Below are 22,470 nucleotides of genomic sequence, written 5' to 3'. Positions count from 1 at the left end.
GCGCAACGAGAGTAATTTGAGCTATTTTTAGCATGAAATTCAGGTCACTGTACCAAATATATTTCATTCTTCAAAAATCTTAAGTCCCATACTTTTACTATTATACGTAAATAGATCTCTATACGTATAATAGTATAACTATATATATATATATATATATATATATATATATATATATATATATATATATATATATACGTATAATAATATAACTCAAAACTAAACATATTCGCTGCTCTTCGTGCAACAGATTATTTATCAAGTTGCTCAAAAGTATTGAAAATATACAAAAAAAAAAAAAAAAAAAAAACTAAATGTACCGGTGAAAAAAGTAATTTGTTCAATGAATTTTTTGTGCGATGATTCAATTTATAATTAAGTATAATTCTATAATGTTATTTTCTTCATATACGTTTTACTTTCTTTCCTGTATGTTCTGAAATATTGACAAACTTTGTGTGTTAAAAACTGTGATCGGATGTAACTCACTATACTATTCTATTCTATTCTGTATTATAATTGTAATACAGAATCTTCCTGTCAACCGCCTTCACTACACTCACTCCGACTTTTTTGAATTCTATGTGAATAACTTAAAAGCAATACGTAACATCAAAAATGTACAACGTGAGAGATATTAACCGCAAAATGATATTAAATGAACAAATAATTGATTTCAGACCTCTTGCTATATTGAAGAAATTTGAGTGCCCGAAAATGATGAGGTCATAAACTGTGCACTCAGATTTCTAGCATTTAAGAAAAGGTATGGAAATATTTAAGGACAAATTTATTAAGGAGTCTGGTTTATTAAAACATTTTTATTCTATTAGGATTATGAATTAGATTTCTGGGCTTTCGGCATCTACGGCCATGCTAGTCCGTCATGGATAAGGGATGACGTCCCACGGCGTCACAATACCCGAGGAAAGGGAAACATGAAAGGATTGTGGAAGGAACGATGCGGGTTGTGACCTGTGTGTTAGGTATCATCCCGGCATTTGCCCAGTGTGAATTAGGAAAACCCCACCCAGTATGGCTGGGCTGAAAAAACTTTACACCTTTTTCGGCCGAGTGTCCCCACCAACTCCTTTATCCGAGTATACAGTATTTACCATATTTGTCCGTCTGTCCGAAAGACAAAGAAAATCAAGAATTACTTCATTAATCACCACCAAATTCGGTCCGGATGTAAAGAGTCGAAAGTTAGAAGTAAAATTCAATTTTGGAGCCGAAATTCAACCCAGTAGTACTATAAATTAACCATTTCCAATTGTAATGTTGATCTTTATAGAGTAAAGACAGTAATAGATAGTTTTTTTTTTCAATCGACTAAGCGTCCCAAGAATACATTACATTTCCATTCTTAATTCTCTACTAATACCAGAAGTGGTAAAAATCCACTACAAATTCCAGTTTTAACTGATTTACACAGGGCAAAACGATAACAGATAGCGAGAAGCAATCTTTTTGGAATCAATTTAACGTTCTAAGAATAGCTACCATATCCCATCTTAACCCCTATTCAAACCTGAAGTAGCATAAATCAACCACTTCCGGGTTTAACGTTAATCGCCAAACAAATAAAAACCTAATAGGTAGCGGGAATCGGTTTTCTGCGATCAATTAAAGCGTTTCATAATTATATTTCGTCTCTACTCTAATAACAATACTGAAACCGTAAGTGGCAGAAATCAATCACTTCCGGTTTCAACATTGATAGTTATGGAGTGAAAATGGTACTAGATAGCTAGAAACGGTTTTCTGCAATCAATTAAGCGTCCTAAGTATATATTTTGCTTTCATTCTAATCTCTCTATTAAAACCAGAAGTGGTAGAAATCTACTAACATTGAGGTTTCAATATTAGTTACGACAATATCACGCAATATAAACCAAATTCCCTCACGTGTGTACATGTGGCACTGCTACTTGTTTAATATCGCGGATACTTCTGCCTCACTTTTTAAATTTTCGATATTGCTCATCGTCTTTAAGTTATAATTAATTGAGAAAACGTATTGAAGAGCCTTGAAGCTGTGGTTTCTTGACTCGAAGAGGTTTTTCTTGGGTTTTTCTCATACATACTAGAGAAATGCCAGGATGGTACCCAGTCCGCTTCCTTCTTTCTCCTTTCTCCGGATAGTGTGGTTGCCGAGGGACGTCAACCCCCATACATTACGTGCTTAAGACCATCTATACCAGTAATGCCCAGAAACGTGTATAAATAAATAAAATATTTACAAATATACAGAAGTGCCCGTTCTTCGCAAGGGCTTCCCCTTATGAACCGTACATGAATCGAAATGGAATGATAAAATCCAAGCTCGACCCAAGTTCTATCATGTTCAAAAATCCGTTATTCTTTACAAAAAGAAAACACACCTCCCTCCATCTTCTTAAAATACGCATTTACATCAAATTCTAAATATCCTATGGTCTCTTCTCCACAGTTACCACGGACTTTGTTGGTTGATTTGGGTTTTAGCGTTCCTTTCAGCACCAAGGCCATAGCTATGAGCATGGGCGGCGATTAGGGGGGCAAAGGGGGCAGTTTCCCCCCACTTTTTTGATGTAACCCATTTATGTATATAGTTTCATTTGGAAATGTAAAGTTTTTGTATGTATTACTGGTTCATAGAAAAAAAAATGGTGCTATATAATATTCGCCGTTGCGTGAGTACGTGATGGTTATCCTCCCGTGGAGTTAAGAAAGCTGCAGAAAGTGCGTTTTAATTTCCACGGAAAATAACCCAAAAATTAACCTATTGCCACACAACAATTTCAGCATATTTTCACTTCTTATAAGGATTCAATATATTAATCAGCCTCTTTGAATTTTAAGACGTTCATGAGCAAGGAATCAAATCTCTGTTTAAGAGTACAAAGGGCTAGTACATACTTGCATTGGTCTTGTCAATTTACTTAATAAAATATGAAATACGATATACGATACTTTAACAAAAAAAGATAGTATCCTATTAGTTATACAACCTCCCGTCAAGTCTTGCCCTCCCCTCCACTTTTAACGTCCAATCGCCGCCACTGGCTATGAGACGTGAACCTATAGCTTAACCTCGGATTCGAACTACATAAGCTCCCACTGGAAATCAAACCCGAGTCTCCGCTGAAGGCGCGAAAGCTAACCATATAGTCACGAGGAAATTCTCTAATATATATAATCGTATAATAGTCATCGAGAATTGAGTTTGCAAGAAATTAATTACAAATAACGACTTACCTAAGAGATCGGACGACATCCACAAGGTAAATACATTGGCCGCAAATCGAGGTAGGGACAATTCTTCTTCTTGTAAAATTGACTGCACCAATTCCTGTACAGTGGTATTCACTCCATCTTCTAGATCGACCTCCAGAACGACATTGGACATCAAGAAAACGCACATTTTCATAGCTGCAAAAGAAGTTGCAAAACGTCACACTACTGAAATATTATTTAATAACATCTATAAATAACTTTGAATATTAGATCTATGAAAATAAATTCTATTACATTATTCGTTATTAGTAAAAAGATGAAGATTGAATACAACATAGGATGACAGTTTTCAAAAGAAGCTTTTGGAAGAAATGCAGCATAGTAGGATCATGAACAAATTCAAAACATTCACAATTTGTGTGTGTGTTGTGAACTACTGGCCTATATGAAACAGTAACACGGCCTTAACCCTTTGGGGATCCTATGGTACAATTTGTACCATATGCACTTTTCATGGTACATTGCGTTATTTCTCTTCTATTTGAGCTTTTTCGTCCGTTTTTTTTTTCCCAAGTCCAGAGGCCTTGTAGAAGACATTACGTATGGTTTCAGACCGTCCTGCGTCCAGACATAGGAGGTGATGACGTCATAAGTAAAAAATTTATTTTCTCATTTTCCAAGCCTATGTTCAATATTTTTTGGCGGGCTTATTTTTCTACGTAGAAGATTGAAATTTTGCACAAACATTCAGTCCACCGAGTAGCATTTACCAGATTTTTTGTTCTGATGTCAGTGCTAAAACAGGGAGGGAACCAGAGGGGAAAAGGGGTAAAAATAGGGATTTTTTACTCCCAAAATCCCGTATTTCGTCATTTTCCCACCAAAAAAAACATGATAGGACCACGTGAGTCATACCGTCTGAAAGGCCGTTCCATTCTGAAGAGAATGACGGTCGAATTATTATTCTAGGGTAATTAGGGACGTCTCAGGGATTTTTTGAAAAATATAATTCTATATAGGGAAATATGGGGCATTGTCGGTATATATATTTTTTGGCGGGCTTATTTTTGAACGTAGAAGATTGAAATTTCGCACAAACATTCAGTCTACCGAGTACTATTTACCAGATTTTTTGTTCCGATGTCAGTGCTAAAACAGGGGGGAACCAGAGGGGCAAATGGGTAAAAATAGGGATTTTTTACCCCAAAAATCCCGTATTTCGTCATTTTCCCGCCAAAAAACATGATAGGACCACGTGAATCATACCGTCTGAAAGGCCGTTCCATTCTGAATAGAACGACGGTCGAATTATTATTCTAGGGTAATTAGGGCTGTCTCAGTGAATTTTTATCCAAATATACTTCTGTATAGGGTAAAAGTGGGGCATGATAGGGAAATTTTTTCTGGCGGGCCTATTTTTTCACGTAGAAGATTGAAATTTTGCACAAACATTCAGTCCACCGAGTAGTATTTACCAGAAGTTTTTTTCCGATTTCTGCGTAAAAACAGGGGGGTCCAGAGGGGCAAAAGTTGAAAAAAGGGAAATTTTGCCCCCCAAAATCCCTTTTTTCAGGAATTTCCCGCCTTAGATACATGATGGAGACATATGAATGGTACCGCCTGAAAGACAATTCTATTCTGAACAGAATGATTGGCGGATTATAGTCCTAGGGTAATTAGGGATGTCTCAGGATTTTTTCCCTGAGATCATAGTGTTTTATGGTACTTTGGGGCACTGTGGGAACTTTTGATAAAAATTCTCCCGCCCTTACTATTCAAGATAGAAACTTGAAATTTGGCACACACATTCAGTATACCAAGTACTATTTCTCAGATTTTTTTTAGATGGCTACGATCACACAGGGGGGTCCAGGGGGGCCAAAGTTCGAGAAAAAAAATTTCCCTCCGAAATTTTCACTTTGACATTTTTTTCCCTCTTCTGGTATATGGTATGAGCACGCAAGTGTATAACAAAATACTTTGGTTTGAGTAATATTTACCTGTACCTTGGGCAGAAAGTACTCATACATGTGCACTATACTTAGTAGAATGTTCATTTCATATTAACAAAAGAAGAATGTTTTTAATATATGTAAGATTATTATTATGGGATAGTTGTTGATATGGACATGTTTTATGGTTACCTAGTCAGTGAGTTTGTGTACTTAACAGTTTTAAGAAAAGGATATTATAAGTTATATCAAATAATAAACCAGTTTAGCACCGTTTATAGACATTGTCATTTTTATTAAAAAGGTGAGATTAATGGTATTTAAATATCGAAGCTAATATTTTAATGCCAAAGAAATACTACCACTTCGAATTTTTACCTCAGCAAACGAACCAGGTTTACGACTATCTTTTTGATAAGTCGTTATAAGTGGTACCATTTGAAAGCCAGTTCTATTCTGAAAAGAATGAGGTATGAACCATGATCCTAGGATAAATAGTGACGATGCAGTAGCTGCTTGACCGAAAGTCTAAAAAATAGCCCAAAAAGCCAGGATCCCAAAAGGGTTAATAGTAGTATAATCATCATCATCGGATACCAGAGTGCTCCAGAAAAGGTGGAGAAAGGCGTTTGAAATATCTGGGATCGTTTAGAGAGAAGCACAAAAATATAGAAGAGCGTAGTACTGGGCATATGCAGAATAGTAAGAAACTCTTTACACACTGCAGGATAAAGACAGAAACAATAGTATGTTTGGATTGTCCATATATTACTGTATAGTTAGACAGAAAATGGAGTATTTCTTAACAGAAAACCATTACTTTGGTTCAATGACATGAGCGAAGGGTCGCTCAACATTTCCACGAATAGAGGAACACATCTTTATCTTTTTGTTTGGTCAGCAAGCAATTTTTCGACTAACTTAATGCAGCTTTCCATTTTTCCCTATCCCGACCCAGACTTTTTATCTTCTTTCTTACATTTGGTTCTATATATTTCAATCACGGTCCTTCTCTGGGTATTTTTGTTTCCACCATTCCTTTTATAGCCAATAGCATTTGTTATTCCTCCATCTTTTATCATAATATGTTCAATCATCTTATCTTCTTTTTTTCTTTTTTTTTTTTTTTTTTTTTTTTTTTTTTTTTTTACAAATAATCTTCAGGATATTCTCCTTCCCCTCTGCCATTTCAATTAGACTTACTTTAATTTGATACCTTATTTACCCACCTAATTTTCAATATTATTCTATAGCACAATTCGAAGGTTTGAATTCTACGTTTTTTCTTCTTCTATAGTTCATACCTCACATCCATACAACGCCAAATTCTACATACACTTGCTTTCAGATTTTCTTTAAAATTAAAAGAAATAAATCAAATAAAAACAACAATGAACTGACACTTTCTCACATCATTTCACAGAAACTAAATCATTGAAACACATAATTTAGTCAACCGTCAGTCACAATATTGTTATTAAGTTTCACAATTCGTGTCTTCCACCACACATGCCTATAAAATCCCTGAACAAGTTTCGTGCTCGTAATTGCGTTCTCCTTTTTCTTCCTCAAGTCTACGATCATCTTAGTCACTTGAAGAATGTGCAGCAATTTCCTTACAATGAAGAACTCTGGGAAATATAAATCCGAAGTATTTCAAATAAAGAATGTTGCATATAAACGTTTGTCTCACAAAAATCAATTTGTATTTAAACATCGAAAATCAGGGTGTCTATCGGTCACGAAAGTCAAGAAAAATTCACGAAATTTAGCTTTTGGGTTACGATTTTTTTTATCTGTACAAAATCTGTAAGTATAGACGGAAAATTCTGTTCATTATAACGTCAAAATTCACAACTAAAAATGTCTATGGTCGGCTTTAGACGCTACCAAATCTCAAGCAAAGCACGCTTCTACTGCGTGCATTAAATTTGGCCCAATTTGCACCCAAATTCGCTCTTGAGAATGTGACTAAATTTTAGTTTGGGAAAGAAAAAGTCACGAAATTTCAGTTTGAAATTTTAGTACACACACTGAAAATGGATTATCTTACGCAAAAATTGTTCCAAGTGTATTTCAAAGTAATACAAAAATGATATTTCACAAAAATGGCAAAAAATTCATGAGAGTACGGTAACGCAATTTGAATTGTATTAAGTCCGAAAACTTTCAGCATGCTCCTCGTACATGCAGTCGTTCTTTCAGAAAGTGTTCCGGTGGGGCAAATGTAGTATTCCGGGGGACACTGCTGGTACTATTTTATTTATTATTATGTTATAGACGTATTATTTTGTCTCGTCCGGGGGGGGGCACTTTCAGAGTTCGGGAGGGTAGGGCCCCCCAAAAAACATGTCTGGAATAAACACTGCGTACATGTGTGCATATTTGAGTTTTAAATACTGAGTACAAGAACGATCTCAGAGTCAGGTGCTTTACTAAGCAATTCCTCTCCTTAGGTATTACCAAATCTAATATTTGGAAGTAAATAGCACAAACTAATAAAGTCCAAAATTACGAACTCACACTCAATATTGAAGGTTCAAACTTAGTATAGGATCAAAAAATATTTTCAGCGATATTCACTCAGAAGCATGTTTTTGAGTAACAAGCGGCCCGCTATACTAACAGTAAGCAAGTGAAAACACCTTATTATTTATATCTGTATTCAGAATCGAATTTCGTGCGCTAGTCAAGTCGATAGCTTAATCAAGAGGAGGGCCTAGTCTTCAAGTGGTACAAGTTTTTCTCTATCTGAAACCCTTTTGATAATAGTAAATGTATGCCTATAATTTAAAGAGAAATGAGAGATTCATTGTTTAAAACCAATAGACAATTAATACATTGAACCTAAATGAATTTAGGTGTGTGCTTCCCAATCGCAACATGCAGGCCTATAGACTATAAAGGAAGTTCCTGAAGAAGAAACCTGGAAAGATTATTGTCCTTGTTCCCCTCACCACGAAATGAAATTCTTGCCACGTGCCTGAAACACAGACAAAGCATTTTTAAGTAATTGTACAGATTTGTATGCTATGTGTGATTTTTAAAAAATAGGCATATATATTAATTTTAATATTAATGAAATCAATGTCATAAATTTACAATGTGATGATTCCTTATATCAAACGAAGGTAACAGATCCAATAAACACGAGTCAGAAAACGCCTCGTTTCAGAGTCATAAACCGCCGAAAATGCGAAAAATCACATTTTAAAATGGTCTAGCCTGAAAATTATAGAATATCGGTTTAAGGAATTACACAGAAATTACTGTAGCATGCTTCTATCTAAATATCCACATTTCACAGTCTTCTTGGGTACTCACGCAACTCACTGAGTACTTAAAAACTACTCAATCTTAACTTGCTTTAAATAATTCGTTATGCTTGTACCCGGGGATTCTGAAAGATGAATACAGTAGAGCCCAAAAACTCGGCACTCGATAATCCGGCAGTCCGGATAACTCGGCCACACCCTGACAGGGCGAAAAAAATCCTGCACGCAGATCCATTCAAGGTCATTACCAGCGTCCGTGTGTCCCCTCTCCCCACAGCCTTCTTTTCGCGTCACATTCTCACTCCTCCACCACGTGTCTGGCGCCTGCGCGCACTCAACCGTTCAGTCTACCTGCACCTTTACTAGGGTTAGTCGATTTCTTAAGGATATTTGGGCAGTATCTTAAGCAACCAACAAGTACAGTACCATATTTTCTGAGTAAACACTTGTACTTATGCTTTTTTAAACCTCATTCCCGATAACCCGGCATTTTCATAAACTCGGCCACCCTTCAGTCCACCTTAGACCGAGTTTTCGGTACTCTACTGTATTACAAAAGCAGTTGAAGGAATTACACAGAAACTTATAAACAATGCATACAAGTTTCTGTGTAATTCCTTGAACCACTTCGCAAAAGGTCCCATAATTTTTAAGTCAGGACGTTTTAAAATGTGATTTTTTTACATTTTCGGCTGTTTATAATTCTGAAAGGAAAAGGCTTTCCGTCCCATGTTTTTATTAAAAAAATTTCTATCATTTGATATAAATTATCACTTTCTGAATTTATGACTTGAGTTCATGAACACCCTATACATCATTGGTATAAATATCCCCCCCCCCCAAAAAAAAAAGGAAAAAGAAAAGAAAAAGAAAAATGCAGATTCCTTCAAAATAATGTTCTGGGACTGACATAAGATACTGGCTGCTACGTTCTTCATTTTATAATTATCTTACTTCCTTGTTCCCCTCTCCCATCCGTTAATTTCCATCTGCTGACAGAGAGAGCTCTACGTAAAACGTATCTTTCCTTGTAGTGAGTCTTGCGAACAAGCGGAGCAGCTAACAAGACCAGATGACAAATCAAGGTCACGGTATTACAAATGTAGTTTAAGAACTACAGTAGCATTTCTTTATCATTTTTGCAGCTTATGATAACAGAAGATGTACAACTTCCCCTTTTGCAAATTACATCCACGTGGAGGATGTGGTTTCCTCCATGAACAAAATAAAGGAAGTTATATAGATTATTAAACAAATTAATCTACTTTGTACACAATTAAGACAGGCATATGCCGCCACATATTTAATGCTCACATTTTGCAATAAACGCTGTTAATATAAACATCATGGATGAATTTATTTCCTTATTAAAAGCGTCAGATGCAATGATTAGTCGAGGGGAAATCCTACCCCGGAAATAACAAACTTCTCCCCAGAATAGTATGTCACATTTCCTTATTATAATATCAGTTTCATTTCTGTCTCTATGAACATAATATTATATCATACATTATATAACAAAGAAATAAAAATATGACTGCTTTTACTATTAAGTACACTATGAGAAAATGATAAGGCTCTAATTTTGGCGATATCAATAAAACGGAGAAGTTGCTCATTATTCCCAATTTTGTAGTAGTTATTCGCATTGGTATCATTAAAAAAGAGAACTGAGCACTACTCGTCTCGGCTGACCTCGGAAAAGCCCTGCTCCTCTGGAATAACCACACCTCTATTCTCGAGCCGAGTAACTACTTCGCGTTTGATATCAATAAAAATCAAAGACTCCTCTGTGATGCTATTTGGTCTAGGAATTAATTCGTGCGGTTGGTACGCACACATTGAAGCTGTAGTACAAACACAAAATACATAAATACCTTAAGAAAAATATTGTCCATCGCTAGCCATCACTTTCGCCCATCAGTCAGGCAATGTACGGATTCCGTGGTGAAAGAACTCCTCATCCTTGGAAGCGATCCAGTCAGAGACCCATGTTTCGATATCTTCTGAAGAAGTAAACCGCTGTCCAACCAAATCGTTGTTCATGCAATCGAACAAGTAGTAGTCCCAAGGAGCAACGTCTGGTGAATACGGCGGGTGGGGTAAAACTTCCCATCCGACATTTTCTAAATAGGTTTTGACCAGTTTTGCGACATGTGGACGAGCGTTATCATGTTGCACAATAAGTTTATCATGTCTGTTCTCCCATTCTGGTCGTGTTCTGGCCAGAGCTTGCTTCAAACGCATTAATTGTCGTCGATAACGTTCTCCATTCATAGTTTCACCCGGTTGCAGCAGCTCATAGTACACCAAACCTTTCATATCCCACCATATGCACAGCATAACCTTTGCACAGTGAATATCTCGTTTTGGTTGTGATGGACCTGGTTCACCTGGTTTCACCCAGGCCTTTTTTTCGTTTAGGGTTCTCGTAATGGTTCCACTTCTCATCACCCGTAATAATTCGATGCAGAAACCCCTTTCTGCTTTGTCGTTGAAGCAGTAATTCGCAAATGGTTTTTCGTCTTTCAACGTCTCTGTCTTTCAATTCATGTGGAACCCAATGTGACATCTTTTGAATCATTCCCATGGCTTTCAAGCGTTTGGAGACTGTTGTTTGATCAACGCCTAATGCTGCTGCAAGTTGTTCCTGCGTTTGACACGAATCCTGCTCGAGCAATGCTGTCAATTCTTCGTCTTGAAATTTTTTTGGCTGTCCAGCTCGCTCTGCGTCTGCCAAGCCGAAATCACCACTTCTAAACCGTGCAAACCACTTCTGACACGTTCGCTCAGCTAGAGCATGGTCACCATACACTTCCACCAAAATACGATGACTTTCAGTCGCACTTTTCTGCATGTTAAAGTAATGCAGCAGGACATCCCGCAAAAAACACTTTATCGGGCACAAATTGCGCCATGTTCACTTAACTACAAACTGGTGTTGTTGACGCTTTAATCCACTGCCCTATACTACGAACGATACGCGATGACAGGGGTTTGCAACACATGTGTGGATACACGGAACTGTGGGACGCTCCGTTCGTTGCGCCATCTCTTGTCCACCCGCACGAATTAATTCCTAGACCAAATAGTAACTTCTCCAAATTTGTGGAGCAAGCTCAATGGGTGATATCAATAAAAAATAAGTAACTACTACTGAGAGGTCCTGCTCGAGAATCGGAGTAACTACAGCTGGAGTAATCTCCTCCCTCAATTTCGTATCAATAAAACAAGCCACTACTCAGGTCTAGACTGCTCCAGATTTATGAACGTTTACTCGCGTTTCATCTGCGCGTGGCAGTGAGTCGTATCAATAAAAGAAGTGATTACTCATTTCTCCCATCCGTCGCGCGGTCATTTCGTTGTTTTTAAACTATGTCGTAGTATCCTAAACGCCACGAAACGGGCAAGTAGCAAAGACAGCTTCAATCAAAGTGCATTTGTGGGTGTTATAAAAGAGTTGCCAGTGATACTTTAAAAGTTACAGTTACCTGAAAGTAAATGAAGGAAAGCCGAAGCTTTAAAGGCAATTACAGTGAAAAGCAACGAAATATCAAATACATCGACGACTGAGACACAAATTAAAAACAGAATATTTAATATTCGAGCGAGAATAAAACAAAAATAAAAAAAGAAGAAAAGAAAAAAACGGGAAACAAGAAAGTAACATCGAAACCATGGGAACGAACCTATTGGAGCTGATGGATGTTGATTCGAATCCAGCAATATCAAGATTAACACGACAAGCGCATATCACGTGTTGTCCAAGGTCTTGTAGATTGTTTAAGACGCCCTGGTTTGGCTTTAAGAACGAAATGAGACACTTGGCCCCTTTGTTTACTTTTTAAAAAGTCCAGTCAGTCACGTCATAAAACACGTCCATCTGATTGTGTTTTCCACACCATACGTGTCCCCTTTCGCCTAGACCTAAACAAAATACATTCACATGTATACCTCCTTCCTATCAACGTTGAGTTGAGTTGGTTTTGAGTTTAACGTCCCCTTCAGTAGCAAGGCTATATGAGACGGAACCTACTGATTAAGGTGGAATCCGAACCACATGAGCTCCCGCCAGGAATCGAACGCGGGTCTCCCACGCCAAAGGCATGTACGCTAACTGCTTAGCCACGACGGAGCTCTTCCTATTAACGTATTCGTCTCCAAAATACTAGGTTTCTTTATTGCCATGTGTGTATAGTCAAGTGCTCCGATAGCATCCGGAAATGTATATTATTCTTGCCACTCTGCCTTTGCTGTTTGCATATTACGCGCACTTGCCGGAAACAATCTCGTTTTCATATTTCACAATAATCACATCCATTACACTTGTAGTAGTCATAGACACAGTACTTTGAGCCACACCATAATCTTCTGACACTCTAACCTGGAATCTCGGATCACTCACGTAACACAAGAAAAATCGCGTCTTTTCGTCATTACTCAGTGCGCCACCCCGACTTTCGGTTGATTCTCCTAAAAAATGTTGTGCTAATCACTCGACATTTTCTTTCATTAACCTCTAATGTTTTTTTGTAATCACCATTTGCAACATTTCTATGCAGTTTATAAGTTTTTCTACGCGTGAAAAATAATCATATACTCTGCCATATTTCGCACGGAGTCACCCATTGAGCTTGCTCCACAAATTTGGAGAAGTTACTAGCATCACAGAGGAGTCTTTGATTTTTATTGATATCAAACGCGGAGTAGTTACTCGGCTCGAGAATAGAGGCGTGATTACTTCAAAAGGGCGGGGCTTCTCCGAGGTCAGCCGAGACGAGTAGTGCTCTGTTCTTTTTTTATTGATACCAATGCGAGTAACTACTTCAAAATAGGGAATAATGAGTAACTTCTCCTCTTTATTGATATCGCCCAATAGGGACTCCGTGCGAAATGTGTCAGAGTATATGATTGTTTTGCTACGTAGAAAAACTTATAAACTGCATAGAAATGTTGCAAACGGAGATTTAAAAAAAAAAAAAAAAAACATTATATGTTCATGAAAGAAAATGTAGAGTGGTTAGCACAACATTTTTAAGGAGAATCAATCGAAATTCGGGGTAGTGCACTACGTAATGACGAAAAGATGTGGGTTTTCTTGCGTTACGTGAGTGATCCAGGATTCCAGGTCGGAATGTCAGAGAATTCTGGTGTGGCTCAAAGTACTGTGTCTATGACTACTACAAGTGTAATGGATGCAATTATTGCGAAATCTGAAAATGGGTTGTTTCCGGAAGTTTGCGTAATATGCAAACAGCAAAGGCAGAGTGGCGAGAATAATATACATTTCCGGGTGCTATCGTAGCACTTGACTATACACACGTGGCAATAAAGAAACCTAGTATTTTGGAGACGAATACGTTAATAGGAAGAGCTCCTTCGTGGCTAAGCGGTTAGCGTACATTCCTTTGGCATGGGAGACTCCCGTTCGATTCCCGGCGGGAGCTCATGTGGTTCGGATTCCAAGTTAATCAGTGGGTCGCGTCTCATGTAGCCTCGCTACTGAAAAGGACATTAAACTCAAAACCAACTCAACTCAACGTTGATAGGAAGGAGGTATGCATGAGAATGTATTTTGTTTAGGTCAAGGCGAAAGGGGACACGTATGGTGTGGAAAACGCAATCAGATGGACGTGTTTTATGACGTGACTGGCTGGACTTCCTTTTTTTAAAGGAAATAAAGGGGCCAAGTGTTTGATTTCGTTCTTAAATCCAATCTACAAAGACCTTGGACAACACGTGATATGCGCTTGTCGTGTTAATCTTGATATTGCTGGATTCTAATCAACATCCATCAGCTCCAATAGGTTCATTCCCATGGTTTTAGTATTACTTTCTTGTTTCCCGTTTCTTTTTATTTTTTTTTCATTTTCCTTTTCGTTTTTTCTTTCTTTTTTTGTTTTGTTCTCGCTCGAATATTAAAGATTCTCTTTTGAATTTGTGTCTCTGTCGTAGATGTATTTGATATTTCGTTGCATTTCACTGTAATTGCCTTCAAAGCTTCAACTTTCCTTCGTTTACTTTCTGGTAACTGAGACTTTGAAAGTACCACTGGAAACTCTTTTGTAATATCCACAAATGCACTTTGATTGAAACTGTCGTTGCTATTTGCCCCTTCCATGGCGTTTAGGATACTACGCCATAGGTTAAAAACAACGAAATGACCGCGCGAGACAGATGGGAGAAATGAGTAATCACTCCTTTTGTTGATACGATTCATTGCTACGCGCAGAGGAAACGCGAGTGAACGTTCATAAATCTGGAGCAGTCTAGACCTGAGTAGTGGCTTGTTTTATTGATACGAAATTGAGGGAGATTACTCCAGGCGTAGTTACTCTGATTCTCGAGCAGGACTTCTCAGTAGTAGCTACTTATTTTTATTGATACCACCCACGGCATTGAACCTTGATTTTCCCTCCATTAGACTTCCAAACTATGCTATGCGTAAGTATGGGAAGTCTTAAAGAACTGATATGTCCCTCTGCTAACAGGTGTCAGACTAGGGATGACCAATTCCGGAATTTTTACTTTTCGGAATCCGGAAAGGGAAATCGGAACATTCCGAATTTTCCCCCCGAAATCCGGAAAGTGGAATGTCTAATGAATATTGGTCGAAAGCTGCACTGACACCTAGTGAGAGGTGATAAAATAGCGGCGAAGGCGCTGATATAATACCAAATATTTCATGAACCCGAAAAGATATTGCTGTCGGGTCAAATGATTACACAGAAAGTCGCACCGGACAAATGCAGCAAGATACAACAAAAATGGAAGCGGAGCGGTGGTTGCACAACAGAGATCCCCAATACATCACGAAAATATATAACGCACTGAGAGATTCATAAATATCAATACTGTACGAACAGGAGGCCTTAACAGACGCGCGAAGAGGGATTTCCGAGGCAGCGCAAAATTACACGGAAATAAAAAGAGGAATTGGTCATGCTACCGAGACACGGGATTTTACCATGCCCGAACAACTAGTTTCACGTCATACGAGGAATACAATACTGGCATGCCAGAAGAAATGTGTAACATTGCTGCTTTCCCCTATAATATTCACGGAAGACAAGTTAGAATATAAGGGGAGAAGATGACTAGCGGATCTTCCAAGTTCGATCTCCAGTAGTTACTGTACGTGCTTTCCATCCTCCAAACCTAGGAGACACTCAAGTCTTCCAGGTAAAAAATAGTCAGAATGGAGGAATTACAAACTATTAAGGACATACAATAAATAAATACATATGAAGTTTTTTCGAAACTTGTTTAAAAATGAAAATTTTAATTTAACGTCTCATGGTTATGGCTTTTAGGCTACAGAGGACGAATGATTAATGGAACATCGATGGAATCAGAATGTGGGAGGAAACGAAAGGACCACAATAAAACTTACGGACACGGTGTTGTTCTCCACAAATTCATACGACTGGGGTAGGGCTAGGGAAAAAATGAAATCTTTGAGTTTTACGTTCCATGGTTATGCCGGTTAGGCTAAAGGAGACGGTGATGATGAGTAATGAATGAAATGGTGGAATAAAGAAAGTGGGAGGAAACGAGAGAACTCTAAGGAAACCCACGCACACGGTGTTTGTCCACCACAAAGTTCACTTAGCGGGGGCTGGGATCGAACCCGGGACCCCAAGCACCAGAGGTGAATGCTCTACTACTGAGCCACCGCGAGGTAGAGCCAGGAATCCCTCATACCAAAGTCAACTATCTCCTACTGAGCCCCGTGCTTCGTCGATACTTGTTTAAGGAACTCATATTATTATTACCAACAAACTAAAAAATTCGTTACTAAATTCTCTTCTGTATGTGTGTATCTGTTATTTGCGATTTTTTCAATTTTTAGCCTTATATTCGATAGAACATCAAAAACTATCTGAAACTATCTGACGGAATGTTTGGCATCACTCTCACCGTTCCCGAGATATTGGCTAAAAAAGTTCCGATTTCGGAAGATTTAAGGAGCCATATCTCTGGAACCGTAAGTCATAGAGAGAGATGATATTTTGTGATTTTTTCTCAATTTTGAGCCCTCCATTTTGAGCATTGCCTTCGTAAAACAACATATCGTAGAACGTTTTAACGGAACTCTTAAACAAAACATGTGGAAAAAATTAGTACTCAAGTAAATTATAAATAGATAGATAATTACAAGATTGCTTAATGAGTATAATAATAAAGTACATAGAACAATAATTGGTGTACAGTCTGTAGAAGTTAATAAGAAAAATTAATTCTTTTTAAGCTCGTTCTGGCAATGGTATTGGAGCATTCTCAACTGGTTATTATTATAAATATATCGCTTTGTTTACGGAAGAGATATTTTAAACGTTGCATAAAACTCAATGCAATACAAACGTTCTCAAATTAGAAAATTAAATGTAATATAAACAGTAATTAGACAGAGGTAGTTGATCCAAAGTCAACATAACTAGATAAGGGAAAACGATGAAGTGTTTGCCTAAGCCACGATCACGATATTTTATATTTGATTAGTAAATGCATACAACAGACAGCTTGCTACAGTTTACTTTAGCATAGGAAGATTTTATTTTATGTATATAATCTAAGCAGCCAAAATCACTTAGTTTGGAGTAAAATAATCACTGTTATAACAAAAACATTTTCCTTAGGATCAATGAACCAAAACATCGATTACTGTATATGAGAAGATATATATAGGCCTATATTTATTGATTGTCTCTAGACAGAAAATAAATACTCTTTTGACCTATAAAAACGCATTACGATCAGATTTCACGAAGATATTGAAGTGCAGAACATCTATACAGTAACGAATTTAACTATATAAATTCCCAGATGAAAATATTTTTTCCATTCAACATAATTCTGAACAGATTTAAAACACTGTTTCAGTTGAAAGGTGCCTGCGTGCGACACTGAAGAGTCCCTAGTTCGATCTCAGGCTTTGAGTTGGAACCACAACATAGTTCTCGTGCGTTTTCTTTGGGTTCTCCTCGTGCTTTCTCGTTTTCTGAATTCTTTTATTATTCACTTTCATTTGTCATTTGCCTCCTTAATTCCACAGAGGCTAATCATAAGAGAAAACTAGAGTTAGCACCGGAATCGGAAGTAAGTTCGGCATTTGCTTTACCTCACTATTTTATAAGAGAAAAAATAACTGGGGGATGGCCACAAAGTCCGGTTCCGGTGAAATCGGTCCCGCGAGGAGCCAGTTCTTGGAGATCCGGTTTTCAGAATTGGTTTCCGGCTTGCACCCAAAAACCCGGTTCCAGAACCAGATCTTACGAACCGATTCTAGACCTGGATCCGAAAATTCCCAAAGACCCGTAATGGAGGCGAAGTTCACCTTTAAAACACTGCAAACAGGAGCACGCGCTTATGCTCTCCCCGCCCAGATCCGCTTGTGCCCCCCAGAAAAAAAATTGGTCCATCAGTGGGTGTTTAGCCAAATGAGTTTGCCAGTTTGCCTGTTTAGCCAATGAGTTTGCCAGTTACCCAGGTTGTTTAGCCAAATGAGACAAGCGGCCGCCGCCTAGGCGCCTGGCTGTCGCTTCCACCATTTCAACTAGCGCACTGTTCACAGCCTGCCAGCAGCTCGGGTTTAGCGTAGGGGTGGCCACAAAGTATCGGTTTCGGCGGAACCGGTTCTTGGAAATCTGGTTTTCAGAACCGGATCTTGGGAACCGGTTCCAGACATGGATCCGAAAAAACGGTTCTGGAACCGGATCTTCTAGAACCAGATCCGTACAGAGCCGAAAACCGGTTTCACCAGGAACCGGTTCTGGTCATCTCTACAAACAACAACATGATTCTCCCTACAAGATAAAAAAAAATAAACATGACATGGTAAAATGAAAAATAAATTACCAAGTATAGTTGTTTGGAAAAACGAATTTGCGAGATTTACTCTTTTTCCCAACCCACATTCGAAACTTTGTTGAGACAAGCTCGTCCACATCTATCAAATTTTTCCCGAGCTACCCTCTGAAAAACGTTATGCTTGATATTTGTGTCAACTTTAAACCTTGAAAGTCAAATTAAACGTAGAATTAGGTGTAAGTTGAACAGTTTCAACATAAATAACAGTTCAGGACACCGTACTAAACTTTTAAAATTAATTGATGTGGTGTTCAGCATTTTTTACAATGAGAAATGACTTATGGCAAATGATATAATTATTAATGAACTTTATATTTATGAAATAAGATCAAAATCGCCTGAACGCTTTTTGAGACAATTGCCCGAAAAGAACTCACTTCCAAGAGTAAATAACCCTTTGTGAAGAGGGCCGCTTTTAGACATTTCTTAAGTGTAAGCAAACAATATATAGGCGCCCACACCTAAATATAATAAATATAAAATACGTCATGAAGAGCTACAGGCTGTGTCAGTCTTTCAGCATCTTCTGTAACATGCAGATAAACCCAGTATTTATATTTTCAGCCGGTATCACCATGCCGGGATACTTACGTGGACTACCCTGTATAAACAAAATCATCAGAACCATTTTCAAGAAATTTGCACATTTTTATTTTATTTTATTTTATTTTCATCCTCCAGTGAAGTATCGTTATTTTAGAGTGGTGGGAAAAAATTCGAAAAATTACATTGGTTCGGATACGCTGAAGTCAAGTTCACAATATCCTGTACTTTACAGACTGTCCCTTATTATGAAGTTATGTTCTGACGTCCCAACAAAATTCTTCGAAACGCACAACTGTCCTGTAATGTATGTATCCCTAGTGATGACGAGAAATGAATGAAATGGTGGAATGAAGTAAGTGGGAGGAAACGGGAGAATCCCGAGGAAATCCACGCACACGGTGTTTGTCCACCACAAAGTTTACTTGGCGGGATCCGGGATCGAACCCGGGACCCCATGCACCAGCGGTGATCGCTCTACCACTGAGTCACCGTGCCCCCTTCGTATCGTGAAATAGTAATTAAAAAGTGTCCCATACTATTAAATCCGGAAGTGTTCTGTATTTTGTTTTTCAAAAAATGAACCCTACCTCAAGGTGAATGTAAATTGGGACGAACAACATCCAAAAAATAACTTTTTCAGCATGTAAGGACCATGAAACATGTAAATCTTTGAAACTTCGAACCAGGATGTTTTGTAGCCGGCATACTTTCTTCTATGTTATCATCTCTCGATTTTTTTAAAAAAGTTAAAAACAGGCGTTTTAAAGATATATCTCGTATATATTGTCAGATAAAGATGTTGCAGTGGATGTCTGGAGTTACGCGGAAGAACAAAATTAGGAATAAAGTGATCCGAGAAACACTAAAGCCAGTAGTGCAAAAACTGCAAGAAAGTAGACTTCGATGGCTTATACTGTACATGTAAGACGAAAGCCTTTGAAATATGTAGCTCACCAAGTGAATGCTATAAAATTGAATGCGAAATGAACGCGGGATCGACTAAGGTGGAGTGGATTGATTGTGAAGGATGGCACAGTATGGTGTATGATACAAGATAGATGGCGAAGGGCGGCGATCCGCGAAGCCGACCCCAACTGATTGGGAAAAGAAGATATTCGGTGAAATATTTTTTATTCATGATTCAAGATGATTATCAAGGCTTTTCATTTGATTTCAATCCTACAGTCGTTGTCGAGATAGAGCACTTTCTGCATTATTCCGCAAAATGTTGGGCGGGTTACACCTCCAAAAAATAAAATAAATAAATAAATAAACGCATTTGTAAATCCGAGGGATTATGGTCGGTGTTGTTTTCAAACACCCTGTATATAGTCTGTATAGACTGAAAATTGCCTTTCTTTTAGGTTCGCCGCAGTTAGGTAAAATTAACACAGTATAATGAAAATCGGAAACCAATTGTAAAACAATTGTAAAGTTCTTGGAAATAAAAATAATATGACATTTCGAAGAACTTGGTGCTCGTGATTAAGAAACGAAAGAGATTACGATATGCCTATATTGGACATGAGTGTTTATGCATAAATCTGTGTTCAATATTGACACGTATTACGTATGTTTCCTTTTTGCTTTACGTAGGTCGATGTGTCAAGAGGCACTTATGGAAAAAGAAAACAGATTTTTCATTATCTTCCATCTCATCTCTAGGGGTCGTTTTCCTCTTGTTATGCAAAATTATGTAAACAGTGGTTCAGGTTGATCACCCAGCCGTAACAACTTAATATAGATGGTTACATACTTTGCGTCGCACTGATTAAGGTCAGGTGTAAGGGCAAACTCCACATGAATCACAACACTTACTGAACACCACAACGCTCTGAGTGACAGTAGGTCTAACAGCCAGCTTGAGGATGAATTTGTCCGACGAACGGAACTTGACAAACGTTCACGGAGCTCAAGCAGAGCTCGCACTCTATGACGTGTTCGTTCCTGTTCTTGGGTCAGTTGTCATCGTCCTCAACCTTGCGGTTGTCATCTCATCGGGTCTTATTCTTAAGCGGAAAGTAGAACCAAAAACTACATACATGTTCCTTGGAAGTGTAGCCATGGCTGATTTTTTATCAGGGTTAACCATAATCTTCGATCAGTATTACCCAACACCCTTGAGGAATCATCTAGTTTGCACACTAAATTTAGGTAAGTGTAGTTTAGTTAGTGTGGTATGTGCCGTAATTAACGGACACTACAATGTGTCGAAAACCTTAACGTCTTACAAAACAAGTCACTTCAGACTGAATGCTCTGAGACGTCACAGTTTGCTTCTCGCCTTCTCAGTTTTTTAGGAGAAGGGGCTGGCAGGTAATATGACGTTCATAGAAGACAGTACAAGGCGCTGTCGAAGAACATCGATAGCATAGTTGATGGTTTTGCAGGCATGCTATTCCTGGACTCATGAATACGCGTACACTGCCAATACTTAATGCCCTACGTTGCCCCTCCCCTCCTTTCCTCGTTCTATTTCTCTCTGCTTTTCTCAAACTATAAAACAGCGATCTTACGTCATATATTGACGAGCTAGAAAGACTAAACAAAAAGATTGAGAAATTTTGATTTGATCCATCTTTAGAATAGCACTACTATAGTAAATTTACAAAAAAAATAAATAAATAAATAAAATAAAAAATAAAAAAAGCACCTTTCGTCTGACTATATCACAAAGGTATGATCGTGGAATAATTGCTTCGACGTCAGGATCGATGTGTCAAAGAATTGATTAAAAATTTATCAGAAATCCTAAATTAAAATGGATCTCATTATAACTTTACATGATGATGTCTGTAGAAAAGCTACAAAAAAAAAAAAAAAAAAAAAAAGGAACGAGAAAGATATTTCTAGGTTCTGGGGACCTGAAAACCTCTGAGTAAAGATACTTTGAGTAGGATGAAAAAGATGGAAGAGATACAGTCAGACTTGAGAGAACTAAGTAGTAATTATTAGTGATGACCAGAATCAGATCCTGAAACACCCGAGTCTCGGGTAACAATTGAATCGGATATTCGATTCTTGGTTTCAGAACTGGGTATCTGATTCTCGGTTTTGAAACTAGGTACCCAATTCTCACTGGATTCGGATATTTCTGGGACCGGGTAGCCCGGATAATCCTCATCATAGATCCCCTGTCCCCTGTGTCCAATTTCAAAATTTCAAACAGTAACCCTTACAAAAAGTTATGTTTTCGAATTCTACAGTAAAAAATAAGGAACTTTTGTCTGTATCACTTCCATTAATAAATGTGAATCTTACAAGAAATACGTATATACAAGGTGTGAGAAAAGTAATGAGACTGGCAACGCTGCGGGCGATCTGGCAACATTGTGTCTACCGGCCTGTGCTAGACCGGTTTGTTTATCCGTTCCACTTCCTCAGTCCGAGTTACAACTCCGCACTGCTAACACGTTATTTTTGACAGCGCCATCAGTGGAGTCATGTTTTTGTTGTGTTACAGAAATGGAGCATCGGAATTTAGAGCAACGTTGTGCAATAAAGTTTTGTGTTAAACTTGGTGAATCCGCGAGTGTGACTGAAACAGGCCTATGGGAAACATTGCTTATCAAGAGCACAAGTTTCCGCTGGCACAAATCAGTTTTGGA

General features: G+C 38.0%; 1 protein-coding gene across 5 annotated transcripts in view; it reads right to left on the bottom strand.

Annotated features, from left to right (window-relative positions):
* Positions 1-22,470, bottom strand: part of LOC145664137 (putative FERM domain-containing protein FRMD8P1) — a 180,947-nt gene that overhangs the window by 80,587 nt on the left and 77,890 nt on the right. For all 5 annotated transcript variants that reach the window (XM_081730533.1, XM_081730535.1, XM_081730537.1 and 2 more), the window contains exon 5: positions 3,241-3,414. In XM_081730533.1, coding sequence (XP_081586659.1) covers positions 3,241-3,414 — 174 coding nt within the window. The remainder of the gene's footprint in view (positions 1-3,240; positions 3,415-22,470) is intronic.

This window comes from Thermobia domestica, chromosome 11 (genome assembly GCF_964235325.1).
Source record: "Thermobia domestica chromosome 11, izTheDome1.hap1.1, whole genome shotgun sequence".
Taxonomy (NCBI): domain Eukaryota; kingdom Metazoa; phylum Arthropoda; class Insecta; order Zygentoma; family Lepismatidae; genus Thermobia; species Thermobia domestica.
The sequence above is the reverse complement of the archived record's forward strand: the minus strand, read 5'-3'. Positions and strand labels throughout refer to the sequence as shown.